Genomic DNA, 24,332 nt, shown 5'->3' with positions numbered 1-24,332 from the left:
CTAGAGTTCAGCAGGGCTTTTGACACTGTCTCCCATAAGATCCTCATAGACAAGCTGATGAAGTATGGCCTGGAAAAGCAGTCAGTGAGGTGGATTGAGAACCAGCTGAACAGCTGAGCTCAGAGGATTGTGACAGTGGCAATGAAGTCTAGTTGGAAGCTAGTAACCAAGTGGTGTACCCCAGAGGTCAGTGCTGGCTCTGGTCCTGTTTAACATCTTGAGAGATGTTACATCCATGATCTGGATGATGGGGCAGACTGTACCCTCAGCGAGTTTGCTAATGTCACAAACCTGGGAGGAATGGCTGATACGCCAGAGGCTTGTGCTGCCATCCAGAGGGACCTCGGCAGGCTGGAGAAATGGGCTGGCATGAACCTCATGAAGTTCAACAAGGAGAGTGCAAAGTCCTGCACCTGGGGAGGAACAACCCCATGCACCAGTATATGCTGGGGGCCGCCCAGCTGGAAAGCAGCTTGGAGGAAAAGGACCTGGGGGTCCCAGTGGACACCAAGTTGAGCATCAGCCAGCAATGTGCACTTGCAGCAAAGAAGACTAATAGTGTCCTGGGCTGCCTTAGGAGTGTTGCCAGCAGGTGAGGGAGGTGATCCTGCCCCTCTACTCAGCACTGGCGAGACCACACCTGAAGTGCTGTGTCCTGTTCTGTGCTGTCCAGTACAACAGAGATGTAGAGCTATTGGAGAGAGTCCAGTGAAAGGCCACAAAGATAATTAAGGAACTGGAGCATCTCTCCTATGAGGAAAGGCTGAGAGAGTTGGGACTGTTTAGCACAGAGAAGAGACGGCTCAGAGGGGATCTTGTTAATGTATAATAAATACCTGAAAGGAGGGTGCAAAGAGGACGGAGCCAGGCTCTTTTCAGTGGTGCCCACAAACAGGACTAAAGGCAATGGGCACAAACTGAAACACAGGATGTTCCCTCTGCACATAAGGAAATATTCTTTGACTGTGAGGGTGACCGAGCACTGGCACAGGTTGCCCAGGGACACTGTGGAGTCTCCATCCTTGGAGATATTCAAAAGCTGTCTGGACATACTCCTGAGTAACCGGCTCTAGGTGATGGCCCTGCTTGATCACGGGGCTTGGACCAGATGACCTCCAGAGATCCCTTCCAACACAGACATTCTGTCATTCTGTGATTAAGATTGTAATGGAAGGGTGAATCAGATCACACTAAGTTTGCCAGTCTCAATGGACATACCACAGCCAAAGCAGGGTTTGTAGATACCCTTCAGAGCTCTTTTAACAGGCAGTGTGTTTAGGGCAACCAGTGCTGGGGAATGTTTCCTGCCCAGGTGCAAAGGGATAGTACTGGATGCTCTGTTGGGAGCAAGTGTTCTTTCCACAAGTCCCAAATGAGCCTTCCAGCTCTGGCATTTTCCCCCTCGTCCTGGTGAGGACCAGATGGCCTTATGGCTCCTAGCAACCCCCTGTCCAGTTTTACCCTCTTGAAAGCACTCCTGTGCTACATGAGGCTCTTAATTATACCAGGGCAACTTAGGTGGCAATGAATTCAAACTTGATACTTGAAGTGTTGCTCTTTGTTTCTACATATTCGTACAACAGTTTGGGACTTAAATGCACACAGATTTTGTGGGTTTTTAGTTATACATATCTGTAGCATTTCAACAGCATGGTCTCCCAAGTTTTACAAGCCTTCTATCAGAAGTTATAATCTTCTCTACTGGAATAAGATGCCTATACTTCAGGGGAATGACAAGCTTATACATATGCATCTGTATGCAAATACGATTGCGTTTTGTGTTGCAAAACTTTACTGATCTTACACCCAGAATCACACAGAATCACAGAATCACTAAGGTTGGAAAAGACCTGTAAGATCATCAAGTCCAACCATAAAAAAAAAAAAAACAAAACAAAACAAAAAAAACCACCACCCCCCCACAAACCACAAAACACACCACAACCCACACCAAAACAACCCACCCACACCACACGGCACCATGCCCATCAAGCCACATCCCACAATGCCACATCCACATGCTCCTTGAATACCTCCAGGGAGGGTGACTCCACCACCACCCTGGGCAGCCTGTTCCAGTGTTTCACCACTCTCTCAGTAAAGAACTTTTTCCTAATATCCAGTCTGAATCTCCCCTGGTACAACTTGAGGCCATTTCCTCTAGTCCTGTTGCTAGTCACTTGGGAGAAGAGACCAACACCCACCTCTCTGCAACCCCCTTTCAGGTAGTTGTAGAGAGCGATGAGGTCTCCCCTCAGCCTCCTCTTCTCCAGACTGAACAACCCCAGTTCCCTCAGCCGCTCCTCATAAGACTTGTGCTCCAGACCCCTCACCAGCTTCATCACCCTTCTCTGGACACGCTCCAGCACCTCAATGTCCTTCTTGTAGTGAGGGGCCCAAAACTGAAAACAGTACTCGAGGTGCGGCCTCACCAGAGCCGAGTACAGAGGCACGATCACCTCCCTACTCCTGCTGGCCACACTATTTCTGATACAGGCCAGGATGCCGTTGGCCTTCTTGGCCACCTGGGCACACTGCTGGCTCATATTCAGCCGGCTGTCAATCAACACCCCCAGGTCCTTTTCTGCAGGGGAGCTTTCCAGCCACTCGTCCCCAAGCCTGTAGCGTTGCCTGGGGTTGTTGTGGCCAAAGTGTAGGACCCGGCACTTGGCCTTATTGAACCTCATCCAATTGGCCTCGGCCCATCGATCCAGCCTGTCCAGATCCCTCTGCAGAGCCTTCCTACCCTCGAGCAGATCAACACTCCCACCCAACTTGGTGTCATCTGCAAACTTGCTGAGGGTGCACTCAATCCCCTCATCCAGATCATCAATAAAGATATTAAACAAGACCGGCCCCAAAACTAAGCCCTGGGGGACTCCGCTTGTGACCGGCCGCCAACTGGATTTCACCCCATTCACCACAACTCTCTGGGCTCGGCCATCCAGCCAGTTTTTAACCCAGCGAAGAGTGTACCTGTCTAAGCCACGAGTCGCCAGCTTCTCCAGGAGAATACTGTGGGAGACAGTGTCGAAGGCTTTGCTGAAGTCCAGGTAGACAACATCAACAGCCTTCCCCTCACCCACTAGGTGGGTCACCTGGTCATAGAAGGAGATCAGGTTGGTCAAGCAGGACGAGCTGTCCATGAACCCGTGCTGGCTGGGCCTGATCCCTTGGTTGTCCTGCACGTGTCCCGTGAGCGCCCTCAAGATGAACCTCTCCATAATCTTCCCTGGCACCGAGGTCAGGCTGACAGGCCTGTAGTTCCCTAGATCCTCCTTCCAGCCCTTCTTGTACATGGGCGTCACATTGGCAAGCCTCCAGTCGTCCGGGACCTCCCCCGTTAACCAGGACTGCTGATAAATGATGGAGAGCGGCTTGGCAAGGTCCTCCGCGAGCTCCCTCAGCACCCTTGGGTGGATGCTATCAGGCCCCATAGACTTGTGGGTGTCCAGGTGGCATAGCAGGTCATTAACTGCTTCCTCCTGGATCGTGGGGAGCCTATTTTGCTCTCCATCCCTGTCTTCCAGCTCAGGGAGATGGATACCCTGAGGATACCTGGTCTGGCTATTAAAGACTGAGGCAAAGAAGGCATTAAGTACCTCAGCCTTTTCCTCATCCTTCGTGACAATGTTCCCCGCCGCATCCAGTAAAGGATGGAGATTCTCCTTGGCTCTCTTTTTGTTGTTAATGTATTCACAGAAGCATTTTTTGTTGTCCCTCACAACCGTGGCCAGGTTGAGCTCTAGCTGGGCTTTTGCCTTCCTAATTCCCTCTCTGCATGACCTAACGAGGTCCTTGTATTCTTCTTCACTTGCCTGCCCCTTCTTCCAGAGGTGATAAATTCTCTTTTTTTCCCCAAGTCTCAACAAAAGCTCCTTGTTCAGCCAGGCCGGACGTCTTCCCCGCCGGCTCTTCTTACGGCACATGGGGACTGCCTGCTCCTGCGCCTTCAAGATTTCCTTCTTGAAGAAGGTCCAGCCTTCCTGGGCCCCTTTGCCTTTCAGGACCGTCTCCCAAGGGACCCTCTCAACCAGTGTCCTGAACAGGCCAAAGTCTGCCCTCCGGAAATCCATGGTAGCAGTTTTGCTGACCTCCCTCCTTACTTGGCTAAAAATTGAAAACTCTATCATTTCATGGTTGCTAAGCCCAAGACGGCCTCCGACCTTCACTTCTCCCACCAGACCCTCACTGTTCGTAAACAGTAGGTCAAGCAGGGCACCTTCCCTCGTAGGCTCGCTTACCAGCTGCGTGAGGAAGTTATCTTCCACACACTCCAGGAACCTCCAGGACTGTTTCCTATCGGCTGTTTTATACTTCCAGCAGACATCCGGTAAGTTGAAGTCCCCCACAAGAACAAGGGCTTGCGACTGTGAGACTTCTGCCAGCCGCTTGTAGAATGCTTCATCGGCTTCTATGCCCTGGTTGGGTGGTCTATAACAGACCCCCAGCAGGATATCCGCCTTGTTGGCCTTCCCCCTCATCCTTACCCATAAGCATTCAACCCTGTCATCACAATCATCGAGCTCTATACAATCAAAGCACTCCTTGACGTACAGAGCCACCCCACCACCTCTCCTTCCTTGCCTATCCCTCCTGAAGAGCTTATAGCCCTCCATCGCAGCACTCCAGTTATGTGAGTCGTCCCACCATGTTTCTGTGATGGCAACCACGTCTTAGCTGTCCCGCTGCACGATGGCTTCCAGCTCCTCCTGTTTGCTGCCCATGCTGCGTGCATTGGAATAGATGCACTTGAGCTGGGCTATCGATCTTGCCCCCGACAAAGGCACGCCACCCCTAGGCTCATCTCTAGGTACCCTGGCTTCATCCCCTTCCCCCTTCAAATCTAGTTTAAAGCCCTCTGGATGAGGCTTGCCAACTTAGGAGCAAGGATCCTTTTCCCCCTTGAGGATAGCTGAACACCGTCTGCACTCAGCAGGCCCGGTGCCATGGAGACCGCCCCATGGTCAAAGAATCCAAAATTCCTCTGGTGGCACCAGTCTCTGAGCCACGCGTTGACCATGTTCGCTTTCCTATTCTTATCAGCATTCCTCCCCGCCACTGAAGGGATTGCAGAAAACACCACCTGTGCTCCCAATCCCTCAACCAGTCTCCCCAGTGCTTTAAAGTCCTTCTTGATCCCTTTCAGGCTTCTTTGCTCAATCTCATCACTGCTAACCTGCAAAACCAACAGCGGGTAGTAATCGGTGGGCTGTACCAGACCAGGGAGTTTCCTACTGACCTCTCTCACCCGGGCCCCAGGGAGGCAGCAGATTTCCCTGTGGGTTGGGTCAGGCCGGCATATTGGGCCCTCTGTTCCCCTCAGGAGGGAATCGCCTATGACAATTACCCTCGTTTTTGTCTTAGTAGAGGTGGTTGTGATGCGTGGGGCAGACTGTCTCGCCCTAGGCAGCTCCACAGATGGACTTTCATCCATATCCTCGTTAGCCTGGCCCTCAAGTTCCAGAGCCCCATATCTGTTGTGTAGGGGCAGCTGGGAAGGTGAGGGAGGCCGGGAGGGGATTTGCCTGCTGCCCCGAGCAGGGACCTGTTCCCATTCACCTTCATCTCTTAGGTCCCCTCCTTCTGCCCGGCGACAAGAGGGTAAGGGATCCTCTGCTTCTTGTGAAGCCTCCATCCTCTGCCTTTCCCTCAGAGATGGTAGGGTGTGGCTCCACCAGTCTATCACCCTCTCGCCCTCCCTGACACTCCTCAGCCTCTCCCCTTCCTCTTTCAGCTCGGCCACCAGGCTGAGCAGATCGTTCACCTGGTCGCACCGCACACAGGTGTTGTCTCTCCCGGCCTCCGGCACCAGCGACAGGCTCAGGCACTCCCTGCAGCCAGAGGCCTGGGCAGCCATGTGCTTGGGTGGGAGCTTGCTCTGAGTCGCCACATTCCTTCTGGCAATGGCTTTCAGCCAAGTGGCGACCATAGCTGGGCCTCTTCTGGGAGGGCAATGACCACTCGTCAAGAGAGCCTCCAGAGCCAGGAGGGCGGACTGCGCCCTGCCCGCACGCCTTCCCTGCGCGAACTGACGCGCCACGCCCTTCTGACGCGCTCCAGGTCGCTCGCGCTCCCTGGGGGCTGCTCTTGTACGTGAGGGCGTTGGAACTCCGCTGCTCTCGCCCCCGCCCACGCTGAGTCAGAGCTGCCGCCCGTCAGGAGCTCGCGCTGCCGGCTGGGGGGGTGTGGGGGGGGGTGTGGGGAGCAAGCGGGGGTGTGGGGGGCGGGCTGGGGCACCCTCTCTCTCCCTGCGCTTTCGCCTTCGCGGTTTGCCGCCCTAGGAAGGGTCCCCCATCGCGATCCTCCGCTCCGGAGCCCTTCGCCTTGGTGACTTCGCCAAAATGGCGTAAAAATATGGAACGCTTCAAGAATTTGCATGTCGACTAAAAACAGTATCAAAAAAGTGTTCACAGGCCAAATCTTAGCTAAATTTTTTTAAACCTTTGGGTGGAGACTAATTCAGTGTTACTGGCTTATTTCAGTTTACCTTAAACTGTCTTTTAATCAGTCCTAAACCAAAGCAAGCCTCCTGTAAGTCAAGAGCTTAAGTGCTTAAATCAACCATTATAAATTCAATGAATTATAATTCATTATAAATGAAATTATGATTTCAATTAAATGTATGTAACTGCCCATGTACACTAACTCATACTGATCATACAGATTTCTCTGAAGTAATTCTTTTCTTGAATAGACTTTTCATTGGCGTTGCTCCTGCTGCAGATGAATGAATCTTTTCTGAGCTAGTAGGTAACACATAATATGTGTATAAGGCTCTGACACCCCTGACTATTTTGTGCTGCCCCTTTCAATGGCCACTGTGTTCATCTGCCCCTTAGGTTGTCCTTCTCAAAATACAGTGTAAAAGAGATTGATGTGGTCAAGTCTCTTTTCTCTTTGTCCAGGGAATTCCTGCCACAGCAAAAAGTCTTCTTCATTCTTGTTGCACGCCTGTGTTATCTCTGCCTTCTTTTCTGAATAACAAACAAAATGGCTGTTGAATTCACAGTCAGTCTCAACATTTGTTGTAAATTCATGCCCTTTGATACAAGCTGTTCCTTGAAGCATTTGTTCTCATAGGCATTTTACTATCCTTCAGTGCTTCTTGGGGTTTGAGCTATATTTTAAGATGGAACCAATATTGGAATTAAGAATTCCAGTTAGACAAAAAACTGTAGATCTCTAATGACCACAGTTTGCTTTCAAGTCCTAAATGTAATTACTGTCTTGCCAGCTCATGTTATTTTCTCCTTTGGTTTGTGTGTTGCTGCCAGCATGTCACCTCTTATATTCCTTCATCTTTTTCTATAATATATTGATAAGGGGGCAAACTGGGAGGTCTGTAAGTTGGCAAAATTCCCACTAGATTCCTCAGGGTCTTTTTCTCACCAATGCCCTTTGGATTTGGCCTGTGGGAATTGATGAAAGGCTGAAATGAAAATGCTGCCATTTGCCCTAGAGCTTTTCCCCTAGGCAAAACCCAGGTCAGAAACTTTATTCCAAAGATTTCTGAATACTACATTTGCAAAGCACAGAGATACAGTACATGGTGCGGTGTTCAGTGTGGTATTCAGGACCATTTCTTTGTGACATGCTGTTCAGCGCTACTAATACTATTAGCTGGGAAATTTGTTTTTGAATTGAATCTTATATAAAATTCTTCAAGCAGGCAACATTTAAAGCACATTCTCCATTAGTCAGGACCACTTATAAGCACCAACAGGAAGTTAGCCTGAATTCCTGTGAAATAATGCTGACAGCCATTTGAATATCACATAAAGATCACACGAGCACTGTCTGTCCATATCTTAATGAGTGACTAATCCCACATTGCTTCCTGAATGCTTATATGCTCCATCCAAACAATGAGCATTCAACTTATTAGGAGTTTTATATCGGAGGATTAGCTAATAGCTTTTCCTGAGTACTTCAAAAGAAAAAGCTAAAGCATAGACTGCGGTATAAATAGGATGAATAAAATGTTATTTACAGTGTAGATATTTCCAAACAGAATTCTCAGTTGTGTGTTTTCTCTCAGCTAGAAAGAGCGGGCAGGTCCCATAAAAGCTCTTATAAGCAATTTGGAAGGTTTTTTGGAGGAAGGAAGGGGAAAGTTGGCAATAGTTCATATTTACTGGTTAGTGGAGGCAGCTAGCTCCTGCTGTTTCACAGTGTGAGATTATGTGCTAGGCCCCCAGAGTGACACAACCCAGATTCATCCTGGCACACACCGGTGGTCATGAAAGAAAGATGTCTATATGGAAGGAAACACATTATATTTTGTCTGTGGGGATAAAATATAGCCTCTACCCTAGCTGTTCTGATTCTCTAGGATTTGTACTACTGTTGCTTCTCCTGACTTCTGCAAAAGATGCTGCAGGCACCTCCTCTGCTTTAAAAATGCAATTTTTTCCATTCCTGGACTAAGGAGATCACAACTGCCTGCTCTTGTTCTGTGGAAGTTAACACTTGAAAGCTGCCTATTCTGCAGGCAGATTCATCTACTTAATTTATCAAAGACATCAGAGAAAGCAACAACATGGGTTCTTGTGAATAGCAGTGCAAAAGTGTTCCCTCCTACAGATCGTGAATTTGACCATGAGTTTGTGAGCTCGCCACTGAAGGGTTCCCTGACGAAGCTGGCCAGTAAGTGGTGCAGGAATGCTCCAGGGTATTTACCCCGCTAGCTGCTCTGGTGCTCCACCTCCATGTTGCACCCTCCCTTGTGGACTGTTCAGGTCGATAAATAGCCCGTGTCCCTCTGGAAATGGTCCGAGAGATGGATGCTGGGAGAGACTTGGCTCCCCCGGAGGGGCCTGAGCATCTCACTGTGTGCAGTATGAATAATAAACACTAGTACCCAGGAGAAGAGTTTGTCTCCAGACTGCAAAGTCTCCAGCTGTGGGACTCTTTTTTTCAGAATGTGCTGTTGTACACTTGTGTCCTGTGGAGACTAATACGGGGTAAGGAAGGAAAAGGGTTCTTGATGCCTTTTCCTGGTCTTATCCTTATGCGGTGATGGGATGCTGCCCAGCTGCTTCTCCAGAGAGCTGGGAAATACACCTGGTACCCCAAGCTGAGAAGTAGCCAGAGGCACTGTTCTCCCGCTGTGCCCACTTCTTAACTTTACAAGTTGTCCTTTCTTCAAGTGCAGTCAAATAGGTGGTCAGGAGACAAGCGCATCTTCCTTGCCAGTCTCACGAGGTAGGTCTTGGGACCATTTCCAAGGGCTATCATCATAAATCTGTCATAGCTAGGAAGGAACAGGAAACAATTCAGCTCCTGCTGCAGCCCCAGGGCTGGTGAAGTGAGGATGCCTATGATAATCATTACATTCCTGTGACAGCTGCATGGTACAGATCCTTGACCATGACTAATGGCCTTTCCAGGGAATGCCTGAAGCTCCCTGGGGGATTCTGTGCTTTTCTGCTCCCTGATTCTTCTTGATATCTCCAGATTGAAATACAGAGGCAAACCAGGATTCGGTGCTCAGGGTGCTTTGGGATGACTAACAGGCAGACAGGCTTAGAAGCAAATAAAAATATGACGTGGGGAGGAAGGGAAGAGAAGAGGAGAAAGAAATTCAGTGCAAACCACTATTGGTTGGGGATCTCAACTTTTGTTCATAGGACAGAAACAGCCTTCCACTTGGGCACCCCAAAAGCAGGTAAGGCTGTGGGAAGAAAACCAAAAGGAGACAGCTACACAGCAGACTGTGAATCAGGATTTTAATTTAGCTCTTTGGAGTGCCCTGACATTTACCAATAAAGCCATGTGTTCCTAAGAGTTTCAGTTGAGTGTTGTTGCTTCAGGAAGCCCGTACGGACCCTTCCAACACAGCGGGAAAGCCCTCAGCTTCTCGGAGGACACAGAGCAGGGCTCTCTCAGGAAGCTGCTCACCCTCAGGGGTCTGGTCTCACACAGGCATCACTTCCAGGGCTGCAGCCTCAACAATACCTGAGAAACTCCAGTGTTTCCCACAGGTGGAAACCAAGGGGCCTCTGAGGCCCAAAGCGATTTCATCAGCTTTTGATGAAGCAGTGGCTGTGGTTAAAGAGCACGCAGGTGTGCGGTGCCATACATGAAATGAGAGGGCAGTAAAACTTTTTAGTTGTGTTGCTGAACATGCCTAAATGGCCTTGTCCCCTGATTGAAACAGGAAAGGCAGCTGTTATGCAGCACCATTGGCAGTGCCTGGTGAAGAAACTCTGAAATACAAAGCTATAGACAGCTGCAGCACACTATGAATATATTTTTTTTTCATTTCACTTCTTCATTCTCCTTTTTAATTCTAGCCCATAGTTCATAGTGCAAAAAATGTACTAACGTTTACTCCTGAGAATTATCGGGGCAGCGTCTTGAGGAGCTGTGGCCGATGGCTGTATCACACCCCGTGACAAGGTTAAGCCATCCCTGTCACCATCAGTGACACCACCAGCTGCCTGCCCGATGGGTCCGCAGCCACCGAGCTCCGTCTGCCCTTGGGCCTCAGTGCTACAGAGGGGAAAGCTGACACAAGGACGAGCACCACAGACGCAGCAGGAACAGCCTGGCAGCTTGGGGACTCACAGGCTGGTTGGGATGCCGCAGAGTCACCGGGCTGACGGGGAGCCCTGGGAGGTGAGCGCATACTGGGAATACCCACGTTTTGACAGCAGAAACATGGAAGTGATTAAACTAAATGGCCAACTTCCAGGAGAACTTCTGTCCTATGTGGCAGCACGTGGCGGACATGGTGTGGGGGTATCACCTCGCTGTGTGCATAGGCGGGGGGTTTGCTGCCTATCTTACCAGAACCTGCGGGGTGCAGAGAAAAGGAAGGGATGGCAAAACACGGTAAAGCCGGAGGGGTGCTAGCACGGGACAGCCCGGTATCTGTGCCATTCAGTGCAAACATGCAAGCTGCACCTCTCTTCCAGTACAAGAAGATTTGTCTCCTGGAGGGGCCCTTTGCCTCACACATGGTTGAATCCAACTGTAGCCTGAGCAGTGGGGCCGAGCAGCCGTACAGACACAGACACAGAATGATAGAGGTTGGAAGGGACCTCTGGAGATCATCTAGTCCAACCCCCCCGCCAGAGCAGGTTCATCTAGAGCAGGTTGCACAGGAATGTGTCCAGGCAAGTCTCCAGAGAAGGAGACTCCACAACCTCTCTGGGCAGCTTGTTCCAGTGCTGTGCCACCCTCAAAGTAAAGAAGTTCCTCCTCATGTTTAGATGGAACTTCCTATGACCAAGTTTGTGCCCATTACCTCTTGTCCTGTCAGTGGGCACCACTGAAAAAAGACTGGCCCCATCCTCCTGGCACCCACCCCTTCAGTATTTCTAAGCATTAATAAGATCCCCCCGCAGTCTTCTCTTCTCCAGAATAAAAAGACCCAAGTCCCTCAGCCTTTCCTCATAACTTTCCTCATAACCCATTTCCTCGTACCCTGCAGGTGAGGGGGGTTAGTAGGGGAGCAGGGCACCAGGGATTTCTTCAGGCCACCCTGCCTTCTCCTCGTTAAACCTGTACTAGTCCTACCTGGTCCTACTGTCTCCCTACACCAGTGGTTCACATATTGGAGGTCCGAAGTTTGGCCATGTCAGGAGAGGAAGGGAAGTGCTGGGGATGACTGGTTACATTTGGGGAATTGACACCATAGCTAAATTCAGATGGCCATTACAATTTAGATGACCGTAAAATGCTGCTGTAATATGACTCATGGCCATTTGGGAAGGATCACCCAGTCGTGGAAGATGCTGGGGAATGCTTTATAGGTCATAATGAAACAGATGTAATAATTTTCTTTATGCTCATAAAGTGTCTTGCTTTCTATTAAAGGAAGTTAAGGAGCTATTTCTCTAATACCTTAAATACAAGTTGTGGTTTGTTTTTTATCTTTGTAATGGAGGTATATTCTGGAAATAAGTCTTTTAACATCTCTTATGATGAAATATTCCCCAGTGGGATCTGTCCTCACATGGATCTCATCTCAGTGACACAGATGAGGATGCTGCACTCATAATTTAAAGTAAATTAAGCCCAGACTTTTTGACTGCTGGTAAATTGCCAGAACCGTGCTTGGTTGGACAAGCTTTGGTCACTGCTGTGCTGCAGAATGCGTTTCAGTTTCCTTTTGCATATTAAACCTTAATGCTCCCATCAAAAAATAATTTGATTGGAAAATTAAAAATTGGCTGCTTGTTCCTTCCTAGAAAAAGGAATTAAAACTGAAGGGATTTGTCCATTTATTCAGAACAAAAAGAATAAGCATGGGCACGTACTGATAAGGAAGTTTCTTTCCTGCTAAGGAAACTTTTTTTTAATTGAGTATTCAGGCACACCTAATAAAAAGGCACATAAGAAGCAAAACAGAACAATCTGTTGTTATTTAACATGGCAAATACTGTTGAGATACAAATACAGTTAAGTTTCTCTGGTAACTAAGCAACAAAAGAAAATACTACTTATCTGAATTGCTGTTTATTCTACTGGTTTTTAGCTCTGCAGTAGTGATTTTTATTCTCCACACCTCAAACACAGAGAGAACAACTGTTTATGGTATGACTAAATTGTTTAATGTGCTGTTTGATACAGGGGCAAATTAGGCATCAGAATAAATATCTAGGACTGCTACAACTAGCCATTAATGACTTTTGATCTTCTCACAAATGTTTCAGTAGATTATGTAACACAAGCAAATGTCCTCTACTGACTTAGGCAATTGTAATAAATATGGACTACATGAGGCATGAAACCAGAACATTTTCATTTTTCCAAAGAATGCAAATGGTCTCTCATTCATGTGTATCATCCTAAGGACTCTTTAGATTAAGCACATGGTAGCAATGTAGTCTTTGACGCTTTAAACAGAAGACATTTTTCTAGAGTTGTGTATATTACCATCAGATGGATGGTTTCATTAAGGTGAAAATCTGTAGCAAGAACTGCTCAGAGCCATAGTGAGACTGAACTTGCATATGGCTCTGTGCTTGCATATGCACGTACTTGTGCACACTGTCTAAATGAAAAGCAACTGAACAAAACTCTTGCTAATCTCCAAAATCTCAGTTTGTAGCTAAAGATTTGCAATAAATTGTGGGGCTGGAAGAAAGGCAAATGGCAAACTTTGGGATGGGAAGCCCAGAGGAGCTCAGAACACTGAAAGACATTGATTGAGCCAAACTATGTGCAGCAAGAACAGTTCAGTCCCACACACATGGGAACAAGTCCACCAGCAATCGGGATTTGGTTTCTTTCTTCCACTTACTATAAGCCTCAGCTGTCTGTACTAAAAAGAACAGTGTCTGTGAAGCACAATGGAGCAGCTTCTGAAATCATTTCGTAGAGAGAAGTAATGGGCATAAATGACACCCAGCTACCATGAAGTAAACTGGGTAAAAACCCGGCCTCTGTTAAATCACAGCTAAAAGCCTCTTCAGTTTCAGTGTTACCAGGGTATTCACTGAAGGGCTTTTATAAAAGAGTAGATGAACTGTAGTCAGTTGGAAACCTTTAGCCCGGATGCCAGTGGCATCTCAACTCTCTCTCCCAGAATATCTGACTCTGAGGAATTGCGTCCTGTTTAGAAAGTATTTTGGGGGGTCTCATTGCCTACGTTGTACTGGAGCAAAAACTGAGGAGGTTTTTTATCCACAAATTCAGGACAGAATATCATATTCCTAAGAATAAGGGAGAAAGGAGTGATGTTATTCTGCACACAAGAAAAGGGCAACTCATCCCCATCATGGGCTTATGAAATCTCACCTGGGTTTGAGTTTGCTGAGGAAAAGCTGTACCTTGCTCCTGCAGGAGAGTATTAGGTTGGTCAGCTGCCAGTTCCTGGGGAATGAACCCTGTGAGATTATTTACATTCATCCCAGTTAATCAATTAATGTTTGTAAAGCACTGTAAACTTGAAAAGCACTCCTATAAATATTTGGTATTATTGGATAATTACACTACCACATCTCAATTAAATGTACAATTGGCTGTGCTTTAATCATGTAATTGAAGTGTCACCAGAAGTATTTCAAATGTAGGTATCTCAGTCTATGCCAAACATCCTCAAGACTGCTGTGTAAACCTGGAGCAAAATGAGGACTCTTGATTTTGGAAACACTGGAGACCCACTGTCTGATCAGAATGAATGTTTCTTTCCCTAGAACAGAAATACCTTTTTTCCACAACTACAAATATAGGTCATTTTTTGCTTCTATTTGTCTTGCATCTTGAACACGTCTTGTGAGCAGCGTAATGACTAACCTGCTTTTCTGTTTGTTTTTTTACTTTACTGCCTTCCTTCATTAATGTAATGGAAAAAGAATGTCGCTTGTGATCTTGTCTCAGATTTATATCCTTCAGGGTTATGCTTTATCAATGGTCTGTATACTGTACTGTGTGATGTACTGAAATAAATTAAAACAATTAAATGCTGAAGCATTCTCCATTTCTTCCAGAGGGTAAAAAAGAAATTAAGTCTCAAATAACGATATATATGTTGCCATCTGATTATCAGCAATATAGGAAGCATTGCTTCCTACTCAATTGTCTTCATTCTGAATAGTAAGCTTGTTTGTATCAGTGTTGACAATCCAAACAGTGGTCTGGCTTCAGAAAAACAGAGTAATTTTAAAGTAATAAGATTTGATATCACTTTTTCATAGTGCATTTTATAGTCTTCTAACTGTAAAATCTTTAGGAAACTCAGTTAGTTCTATGCTTTTCTCCACAAACATGAGAGCTATGAAATTGTTGTTGATTTTGGGGGGGTGGGGTGGGTGGAGTTTTTTGTTTGTTTTTTACTTTTCTAATGAAATCAGAAACTTTAATTCACTATCTTGCTTTATTAGATGAAGTAGTTACTTTACTAGATGGCAGTATTGTTACCACACTTCCCATTCCTCCTTTTTTACCTTCTTCCTCTGGTGCTTTCTCACTTCTTCACTCCTTGTCATTTCTTTTCATGTCAGTTAAATGCTCTTTGGGGAAATGGATAGGCACTTTTTGAATATTTGTATAGCACCTGCACAAGACTGTAGTTGAGGCCTCTAGATGCAATCACAACCAAAATAATAACGTTTACATCTGCTCTTTCAGGTTCATTGGCATCAGTTTACCCTACAATGAACCTAAGGTATTTTCCAATGCAGAGCTGTTATTACTTCTTCCTGTATCTTTCTGGAATAACTGTATATAAGAGCCACCACATGGGCTCACAGAAAAATGTAGTTTCCAACAAAATGATACCAGAAGAACAAAATATAAAAACTCTTCAGGGTAGGAACTACCTCCAAGTGTGTCTGTATAGCATTTTCTGACAATAGGACTCCAGTACTCCAGTGAGGGTGTCTAAGATGCAATTACATAATGCATATATATAAAATGGAATGTGTCATTACTGCAGTGTCAAGCTATATCTGGAAACCACAACAAGAAAAGCACTTTCTCCCAATTTTTTTTTTTTATTTCACTATAGGAAAAAAGTGTCTTTGATATATGAAGCATTTTATGAGACCATCTTTTTATTTTAATAATTGCTAATTTGCACACCTAACATCAATTGCTGGTGCAATTAATTGTGGATGCAAATGAGAATGTTTAGCTGTCTAATCACTTGATTGTGCCTATAAATCAGTGACAGTAATTATGTGTATAAATGCTCATTTCAGCCTGCAATTAATTTGGCCAAAATCAATTGGACAGAAAAAAATACCACCCTAGGCTGAAATTTGGTCCTGAGCATGTAAAAAGAGAAAGCATCTTCCTCCTCTGCCTCTTGTGTCTGAATTTCAGAGAGCTAAGTAGACAAAGAGCAATGATCCCCCAGTCCCCAATAACTCACTGCCAGTGTTTCACAATAAAGTGCAATGGGAGAGGAAATATTTCCATAAGGGTTCATTAATCACAACATATTTGCCATGCACAACCACTCTGCAGAGCAGGTAAAGAACCTTAGGGGATGTTGCCTGGCACAGCATGTCATCTTCATAATAGGAAAAGGGGTTTTTTGCACAAATGCTGTAGAACTGAACTTGCAGATGGCTCCATTGGCAGAGCTAGAGCCTCCTGGCACAACCCTTGGCAGCCAAAGCTACTTTAGGTATTTATAGCAAGGGTTAGTGATATCTCAAAAGAAGGATGCTGAAGATGCTCTCTGCCCACTATGTGCAGTCTTCCCAGGTGTGCCTCTTGGGAGGACATGTGAGGCAGGCCAAAAATCCCCACCCAAATCCCAAACCACAGAAGGAAATCCAGGTCTTGCCTGTCCCTGTTGTGCCGCAGGACACTAATGAGAGGTCAAGGAACAATTAAACTGATTGTGACTAAGAACCTGGGGGTCCAACAGACGCCGTTAGCAGAACAGTGCAGCAAAAGATGCCTTTCCAGCTCAGCGGCTTCTTTCAGATCTGGGCAGCAGGCCATTTCACTTTACCTAACCCTGAGGACATTGGAGAGCCCCTGTTATCCCATCATACTCTAACCCATCTAGACCTGCTCAGTTTTTTGCACGAGAGGTAGGATTGGTATCTTGCTTATTGTACCTCTGTGGTCTCAGTGTCTGAGTGGTTCATTACTGCTTCACTCCCACATGGGACTTTGATAAAATTCAAAGCCACCTGGTGTGATTTTAATTTAAATATGAATGTAATGTGTTTTCCTTTTATATTGCTATGATCTGCATTGTCAAGAGAAATGCTGCAGGCTCAGATCTGGCCTCTCAGCTGTTTCTCTGTGCTACTCCCTGGTTTTTTTTGATGCATATTCCAGAGTAAAGCTGTTGCTCTGCGGTGGCATGTGCACAGGGTACATTGGGTACAAGCACAGCGGTCATTCTTTGTGGGGGCAACTGAGTCTTGGGCTGTTCTGCCAGTCAGAGGCCAAAAATCTTCTCATCGACAAGGATACTGCCAGAGTTACAACTAAACAGAAGAGGGATGAAAGGTTGCATGTAGCCTATACAAAAAGAGGTTCGACAATTCGCCATGCTCCACCAGTTATGAAAAGGGTTTTAAGACAAGGGCTTGTGAAAAGGAGGAGAAATACTGAAATGTTTTATCTTAACCAATTAAAACAATTCACGTTGAAAGTGTTTAAAATTTACTAAAAGTTTTCTTATTAGAAAATATAATCTCACTAAAAATAAAAAAGTGCTGTGAAAACATATTAAAAAGATCATAAGGAAATGCTTTCAGGACCAGGATGTGAAAGATACGGTGAGAAAAAAGAGAGAGATCCATATCAGTTAGTAGCCCAACGGGGCACTCCAGTAGGATGCAAGACACCCTGATGCAAGACAGTATCTTAATCTTCGGAATTTTTCGTTAAGTGAGATTGCTTTTCTGCCAGCCTTAAGTAGTTTTGAACTAAAATTGTAGGAGCAGGGTGGGAGTCTAGACTTTCTGTCACAGAATAACAGAGAGCAGATCAGAATAATAGAGCAGATCAAAGGCCACCCAGAATGGTCGTTGTGCTGTGACACAGGTGTGTCATGGGAGACTCCTGCAAGCTCTGCAAGGGTCACGAAAGGCATCACAGCAGCTGGGTGGCTTGGCCGTCAGAAGACATCAGTTGCTTTCGAAAACCACTCATTGCTCCTGTACTCACTGAAATCTATTTAATTGGATGGTGACCAGGTGTTTTTGCCCCTGCTTGCACAGGCCATCAGAGCTGACACGTTCTTTCTGACCGTTACTTCTCACATCTGCTGGTTACTGCTGCCAACAGCAGCAGCCTATTGGGCTCCTGGCTCCTGCTTCTTGCTGCTGCTGCTGCTGCATGGGAGCTATCGTAGTGAGTCACTTCTAATCACCAGGGGAGCCCACAGCCAGATCTCCACTCTTCCTAAAATAGGAACTCACAGCTACATGTTCTCTCCTCCTAAAATAATCAAACTATGAGAAAAAGCACTATATATTTGACAGTATCTGAAATATGATATTCAATGCATTAGACAGGTGGAAAAGCAGGACAATGAGCTCAGCCATAGCAGGGCCCCAGGCTAAAACCACTCCAGGCTTGCAGTGCAGGTAGTCTTCCAAGTCCACATACAGTCATGCAGAAAGGAGATCAGTTTTTTGCAGGTTCTGAGTAGAGACCATTGCAGAATCAGCTTTTTTTCCCCCATTATTTGAAAAAACTCTGAGGGAGGCCATATAATCAGCACATCCCCCTTGTATTTCAATTCAGAAAACTGGGTCCTTGAAAGGAATACTATTTAACAAATAAAACAATGCTAAGCTTTTTAAATGGTTTTATGAAGGCAAGTCTTGTCTTCAGTTTAGTTTACTCTTACCACATCAACTATTATAAATTGCAATACGATAATCCTTTTAAATAAATGTTCATTATTTTGAAGTGCATTGAAAAAATGTTGGTTATTTTCAAGCAGAAGTGTTACCTGTAAAATATCGTTCTGCATTTCTATAACGTCTCTCTTTTATTTCTAGGTATTTCCACACAATATACTTGGGTATCCGGAGTCGACGGAGTGGAGAGAATGACAGATGGCGGTTTTATTGGAAAATGGTGTATGAGTATGCAGATGTGAGTATGCTGCATTTGCTAGCCACGTTTCTGGAAAGTGCACCACAGCTGGTCCTGCAGCTCTGTATTGTTGTACAGACTCGTACACTCCAGGCTCTCCAAGGTAGGGGTTCATTTAATCTATTTGTTTTTTATCATTTTAGGAAGATGTAATTTCTATACATACATATTTATCCTTCTTTCAAACTGCTGTGTGCCTTGTGCTCCTGGCATAAGAGCAGATCCTACCTGCTAGCTGCTATTAAGCTGTTAACAATGACTCTGTCAAGAAAGCCTGTGTTGTTGGAGGTTTTTTAGCCTCTCTATTGGCTCTGCGTTGTGGGTAGGATTTATAACGTTTTGCTTTCTGCATGTCCTTGTAATAGAAGAGCTCTTCTGATTATCCACTGGGCCAATGTGAAAATTGCATCAATCAAACTATTGCTCTTCTCCCTATGCTTCTTTCCACGTATGTTCAAAACCCTACAAACTGCAGTAATGAGGTTCATGTGGTATTATGCAAAACAGAAAACGGCCTGGCAGAAAACAGCTATTCTGTGAAGAAAATGCCGGTGTCTATGAAATACATGTCCATCAGTTCTCGGCCATGTTTATCTGAAAGAATGCAAGTCATCTCCTGAGCATTATAGCAATACTTATTCCTTCAAGCTGTGGGCTTCCTTCTAAGGTTGATGCTTTCAGCAAGCATGATTACTTCTTTAAAGTGGTAAATGCATGTATATGTCCTGCCATAGGGTTTTGCCAGTCAGCGATACAGATATAAGAATATCTCCTTCTCCACTGCTTTTGATGCTACTTTTGGCTACCTGACAGCTTTCCTTTTGTAATGCACCATTGTTTTGCCTTATGGCTGCACCTGGGCAGAAATTATTGGCAAGGGAATGAGGTGAATGAGAACTTGGGATCCAGAAGGTGACATAAATGCCATGAGGCAGTGAGGAGTGAAGAGAGGAGGAGCAAAGGGACAGAGGGAGGAAGGAAATGCAGCATTTTTGCCATTTGTTTTTAAGAAACAACTCATGTGCTTGCCACTGTACAAGATAAAACTGTGACAGCACCTTGCTCCAAGAAGTTCTGGGTCTAGTTAGCTTATTATGAGTAACATGCAGTGAGACTGACTGGGTGAAAAAGGACTGGGAACAAAGTGGGTAACTGAAGACCTTGATCCTGGGCAGTTTCCTGTGGATAAATCAGGGGCTTTTCATTTACCTCCCCTTTGAACTGACATCTAGTAACTGCTGTCCTGCTTCCTGTGTTCTTTTTGGTTTTGTTTCTTTAGATCTAAAACTCTGTCACCTTAAGGGGAAAAGAAAGCCAAAGTTTCTGTTTGATCAGGTGGTGTTCCGTACAAAGAAGGTTGCCTAAGCACTTCCTACAGCTGTTTCTCAAAATGAAGCTGCCTCACACCAGCCAGTCCAAACTATTATCATGCAGGAGAAGGTATTATCACTTCAGGAAGCTTTGTCCCCCCCAGAAAAAGAGAGTCCAGAGAAAGGCTTAGGAGAAGAACATAGTCAGAATACTGTATGGTCAGCTGTAATTTAGCTATCTTCATAAACTATTAATACAGAAGGCCTCTCACCCTCATTTTAGTGCAATAATAGATGTGTCTATGAGAAACCTGGCTGGTGAGTAGGCACTAAGCCTGTGATGTACTCTGCAAGTGGTTGTTAATTAGAGAAAACGTGAAATGCTTCAATCTAAAAGGCGAAGATGGTTCCTGAAGCCTGCAATCAGCTCTGTGAAATCTAGGTATCAGAAACCATAAAGGAATAAAACTATAATTATGGATTTCAGCTGAGAAGGCTGAAAATATTTGCTTATTCTCTCTTCCCCTGTTTTCTTCCATCTTCCAAGGAGAAAAGGCTCCATTTAAAAAACCTAAGGAAATTAAACAAGGTTGTAACATTTTCTTAAACAGTACTACCATTATATTCTCCTGATGAAAGCATAAATGTTTTAGTACATTGCCAGCTGTGAAAATCCTCTTTCTGTTCTCTCTCCTTTTTTAAAGAAATGTTAAGGATAATGTGTTGCACTATAGGATGATAGATTTGCTGCGAAGCTGCATAAGGAGACATAGTTTCTCTCACTGGCTTCATGCTACAACTGGGTGTTTTAAAAGGCTTAGCCATAAGGTATATGCTTCAGCTAGCTGTCCACTCACTGAGCCTGTTATAGAGATTTCTAACATGGATCAATAAACAGAGTGTTTGATTGATTTTCTTTGTTGAGTGAATGCTACTTGTTTTTTATTATTGTTCTTTTAGTTCTCTGTCCCGCAGGACAAAGTTGTCATGACAATTGATAAGTGCCATTGCTAGTCCACGTTCTTAAAAGTATACCTCCGTCACAAACCACAAATTTGGAATGGGAAATGAATGATACTGGAAATGTCTTGGTCTATAAGCAGGTTATTTCTAATATCAAGCCATTAATGACCACAAGAAAAACTGTTAAATATTTTATTTAGCAAGTTGTATATTTTCCATTCCAAATGCACCAAAATAGCATCATTCCCAACAGGAGAATGCTGTCAGTGTGACTGAAGATTCCCCATTTTGTAACGGGTGTTGGCTAGGTGTGGATTATTTCTTATTTCAGTCCTTAAGCCCTGCTAACCAAGGTAAGAAATACATACAGGTATGTACAGACATCCTTATGAAGATCAAGAAAAATATTGCGCAATGTGTGCAAAACCTTCCCTCTCAGCCTTCTATACGCTGCAGTGAGGGCCGCTTCAAAAGCCCAGAGGATGCACGGCAAGGATCCTTTAGCACTTGCCTGGGCACCCCAAGCATGACTTAGAAAACTGTAAGGTAAACTTCTAGCAAGGATTGTGTACCACTGTCCGTGACTGCTGCAGCAGAACATTGCTTATGCGGGAGGCCACACAGTCATTATGGAGTGGCATCTTTCTTCTACGTTGGCACTCAGAGAAATCTGAGTATTGATAAAACAGTATCTAAATTATTATCTAAAAATCTGATTCTTCTTTAAGATTTCATCAAAACTGGCCCAATTAGAGGCAATGATCTTTCTCATTCTGCCTACAACCAGCAGCCAGGTCCCTCCCAGAGTGGAAGGAGTGAAACGGCTTATGGGGGAAGCTGATGATTTCTCAGTGCTAATTCCTCAAGAAGACAAACAACTTCAGTATGATGCTGGACTAAGCTGGAGCTGTGCTAACCCCCCTTATTACCTCCACCTTTTCCACCCTGGTAGTTCCTTTGAGTTTGAAGAAATATCTACTCTCTAGAAGACAGATGTGCCTTGAAAATAAGCAATTCCTCAGTCTTTTCCTCATGGGAGTCTGTTTCCCTTCCTGTCTCTTCATGTGCTCTGAGTGCAGCACTCCCGCAGCAATTTCTCTGCTGAGTCAGGAGCACCTCCAAACTGCATTGCTTTTTTCTTTTTTTGCCTTCTTTTTTCTTTCTCCTCTCCCTAGTTTGTAGGAAAGTCATGGCCTAAGCAGCTTCATGGTGGGAGTCACTCGCTTCACCAGTCCTATTCTAGGTGGGAACTGTATGAGGAGTGAGGCAGCTCTGCATGTGGGGGGAGCAATGGCAGGAAGTCCATCGAAACAACTGATGCTCATCCTGCATCCATTTGTTTGCATAAGGGCATATATGTGGACAGAACTGTCTGAACCATCTGCAGGTGAGATAATTCCACTACCAGAAACAGTCTAACAGCAATAGCCTGGAAGCCAGGGTGGGCTAACTGATCTCAGTGCCAGCCTACATACACCAACTGCCTGAAACTGCTTGTGGACCTGGGCGCTGCGTCCTGTGTCTTCAGTTCTGCTCCCAGGGCTGGGCAATCTGGGCTGCGCTGGATCTACCTCCGAGTCACAGGGAACTGAAATACCAGAGTTGAAGGTGTTTGGATTATTGGATTACCCCAATAAATTCGGAAGGCTGCAAGTAATTCCCTTAAAAATGCCTCCACCCTTCAAGCCATTTAGCAAATAAGCAGTTTTACAGTCTTTGCTATAAAAACAAACACTTCCACAATAAACTGCCATAGACTAAATATTAGGTAGATTTGCTGACACAGTAAGATCAGTCTAAAAGCTACGAGACTCTTCCTTGGTTGGGTCTCTGGACATCCTGCATAACAGCCACATCTCACTACGTTTGCTCTGCTGGCTCGACAGGTCTTAGGACTGACAAAGTGATAGACAGACCTGGACTGGCAAGTTGGCTCAGCGGGGTTATTCCACAATCACTTGAAGCCAACTTACCTGCAGGTTGCCCCTGAAAACCTTTGATTTCATCATGGAAATTCCTGCCGGCACCTCACCAAAGCTGCGTGTTCCTGTCACGTCACTGGCATTCCCATGGCTGCACACTGGGTCCCTCGGACACTTTTATTTCCCCCATTGCTAATTTGGTTGAGGCTCAGCAGGATCCAGATGTACTGCCTGGGGCAGGGGGGTGTCACAGGACTAGTAGTGCCAGCCCTGGGGAGGCAGGGGGGACACAGCATCAGGGTGGGTAAGGAAGGTCAGGGCTGTCCCTTTCTGGGGCACCTCATTTTGCAATCATGCCTGTAGACTGGCAGTCATCCCTTGGCACTCTTCTTTTACTTCCTTCAATTTTCCCACTATGCCATTTGACTTTAGAAAGACTTCTCATCTTAAAATTAGTAAAAACCAGCATGCAAAAAGTCCTGCTGATCATCTGATTGGAAAGGGACTCCTATCCGTTACCATACAGTTACTGCTTTCTTATTCAAGGGCATGGTGTTCTAGCTGCTCCTAGATGAGCACATAGACAAGATTACTCCCTGGATTTACCACAGATTTCATTATTTATGCTGTATTAATTAACACATTGTTTAAATTATAGATTAGATACTCATTCCTGTTTACTGCATATTATGGTGGCTAGTCAGCACTTGACATTTTTTTCTTCATCAGCCCCTGGGGGGTTTGTTCTGGCTTCTCCATACAGTACTATTAATCAAAGTCTCCATCAAAGTTTAATCAAAGTCTAATCAAAGTTTATATCATATAAAGCTGCAGTTCTTAATGTAGACTGACAGTAGTGCAGAAGCAAAAAGAGAAGTTCAGAACAATATATAAATTCATCAAGTTTCATTGAAGTCACCACACACCGCAGAGCTGCTGGATTCTGCTGAAACTGCATTTCCAGGAAATCTCCCTGGCCAACCATTTTCCCATTTTCTACCAGCTCTTTTGGAAACTCCCCTACTGTTCATACGCTGACACCACAGCCAGCATACAAAAGTTCACAGTGCCACCAAGCATCGCTCTCCAGTCCTTCTACTCCAAAAAAATTGCTGTTCCTGCCTGAGCTGAACAAGAAGTTCAGAGACTTGCTAGCAGTTTATGACATGGCTGATAGGTCCTAACTTTATCTGGCAGTAGGAAATTGTGTGTTAGCTAGTTCATTAAAAAATCCTCTGGCAAAGCTCATCCTCGTGCATCAGGAATTCAAAGTCTTTTCATATCAGCACAGTAAACTGAAATTCATTTAAGTCTACATTTTTTTTTGTGAGGACAATGCTATGCTTTTACATGGCTTTTCGTTTTTTGTGACCTTCACAGCAATTTTGGATTGCTCTGTAAAATGCTGCCTACATTTGCAGTGCTCTTTAAATAAAAAAAAGAATTCTGATGTAAAATCTGATACAATTCAATGTATATTTGTATGGAAATAAGGTGCAGCACTTGAGTTCTGGGCAACCTGCCACTGCGTTTCTCTGTGCTGTCAGGGTTCTGCACCACTGCAGTCCAGCACCCAGCCCTTCCAGAGAGAAAGAAAACCAGAGCA

General features: G+C 45.2%; 1 protein-coding gene across 1 annotated transcript in view; it reads left to right on the top strand.

The window, feature by feature from the left end:
* Nucleotides 1-24,332, top strand: part of XKR4 (XK related 4) — a 239,515-nt gene that overhangs the window by 137,725 nt on the left and 77,458 nt on the right. Inside the window, exon 2 of the mRNA XM_059815684.1 lies at nucleotides 18,435-18,634. Within this exon, the coding sequence (XP_059671667.1) occupies nucleotides 18,435-18,634 (200 nt within the window). The remainder of the gene's footprint in view (nucleotides 1-18,434; nucleotides 18,635-24,332) is intronic.

Source organism: Gavia stellata, chromosome 3, assembly GCF_030936135.1.
Source record: "Gavia stellata isolate bGavSte3 chromosome 3, bGavSte3.hap2, whole genome shotgun sequence".
Classification (NCBI taxonomy): domain Eukaryota; kingdom Metazoa; phylum Chordata; class Aves; order Gaviiformes; family Gaviidae; genus Gavia; species Gavia stellata.
The sequence above is the reverse complement of the archived record's forward strand: the minus strand, read 5'-3'. Positions and strand labels throughout refer to the sequence as shown.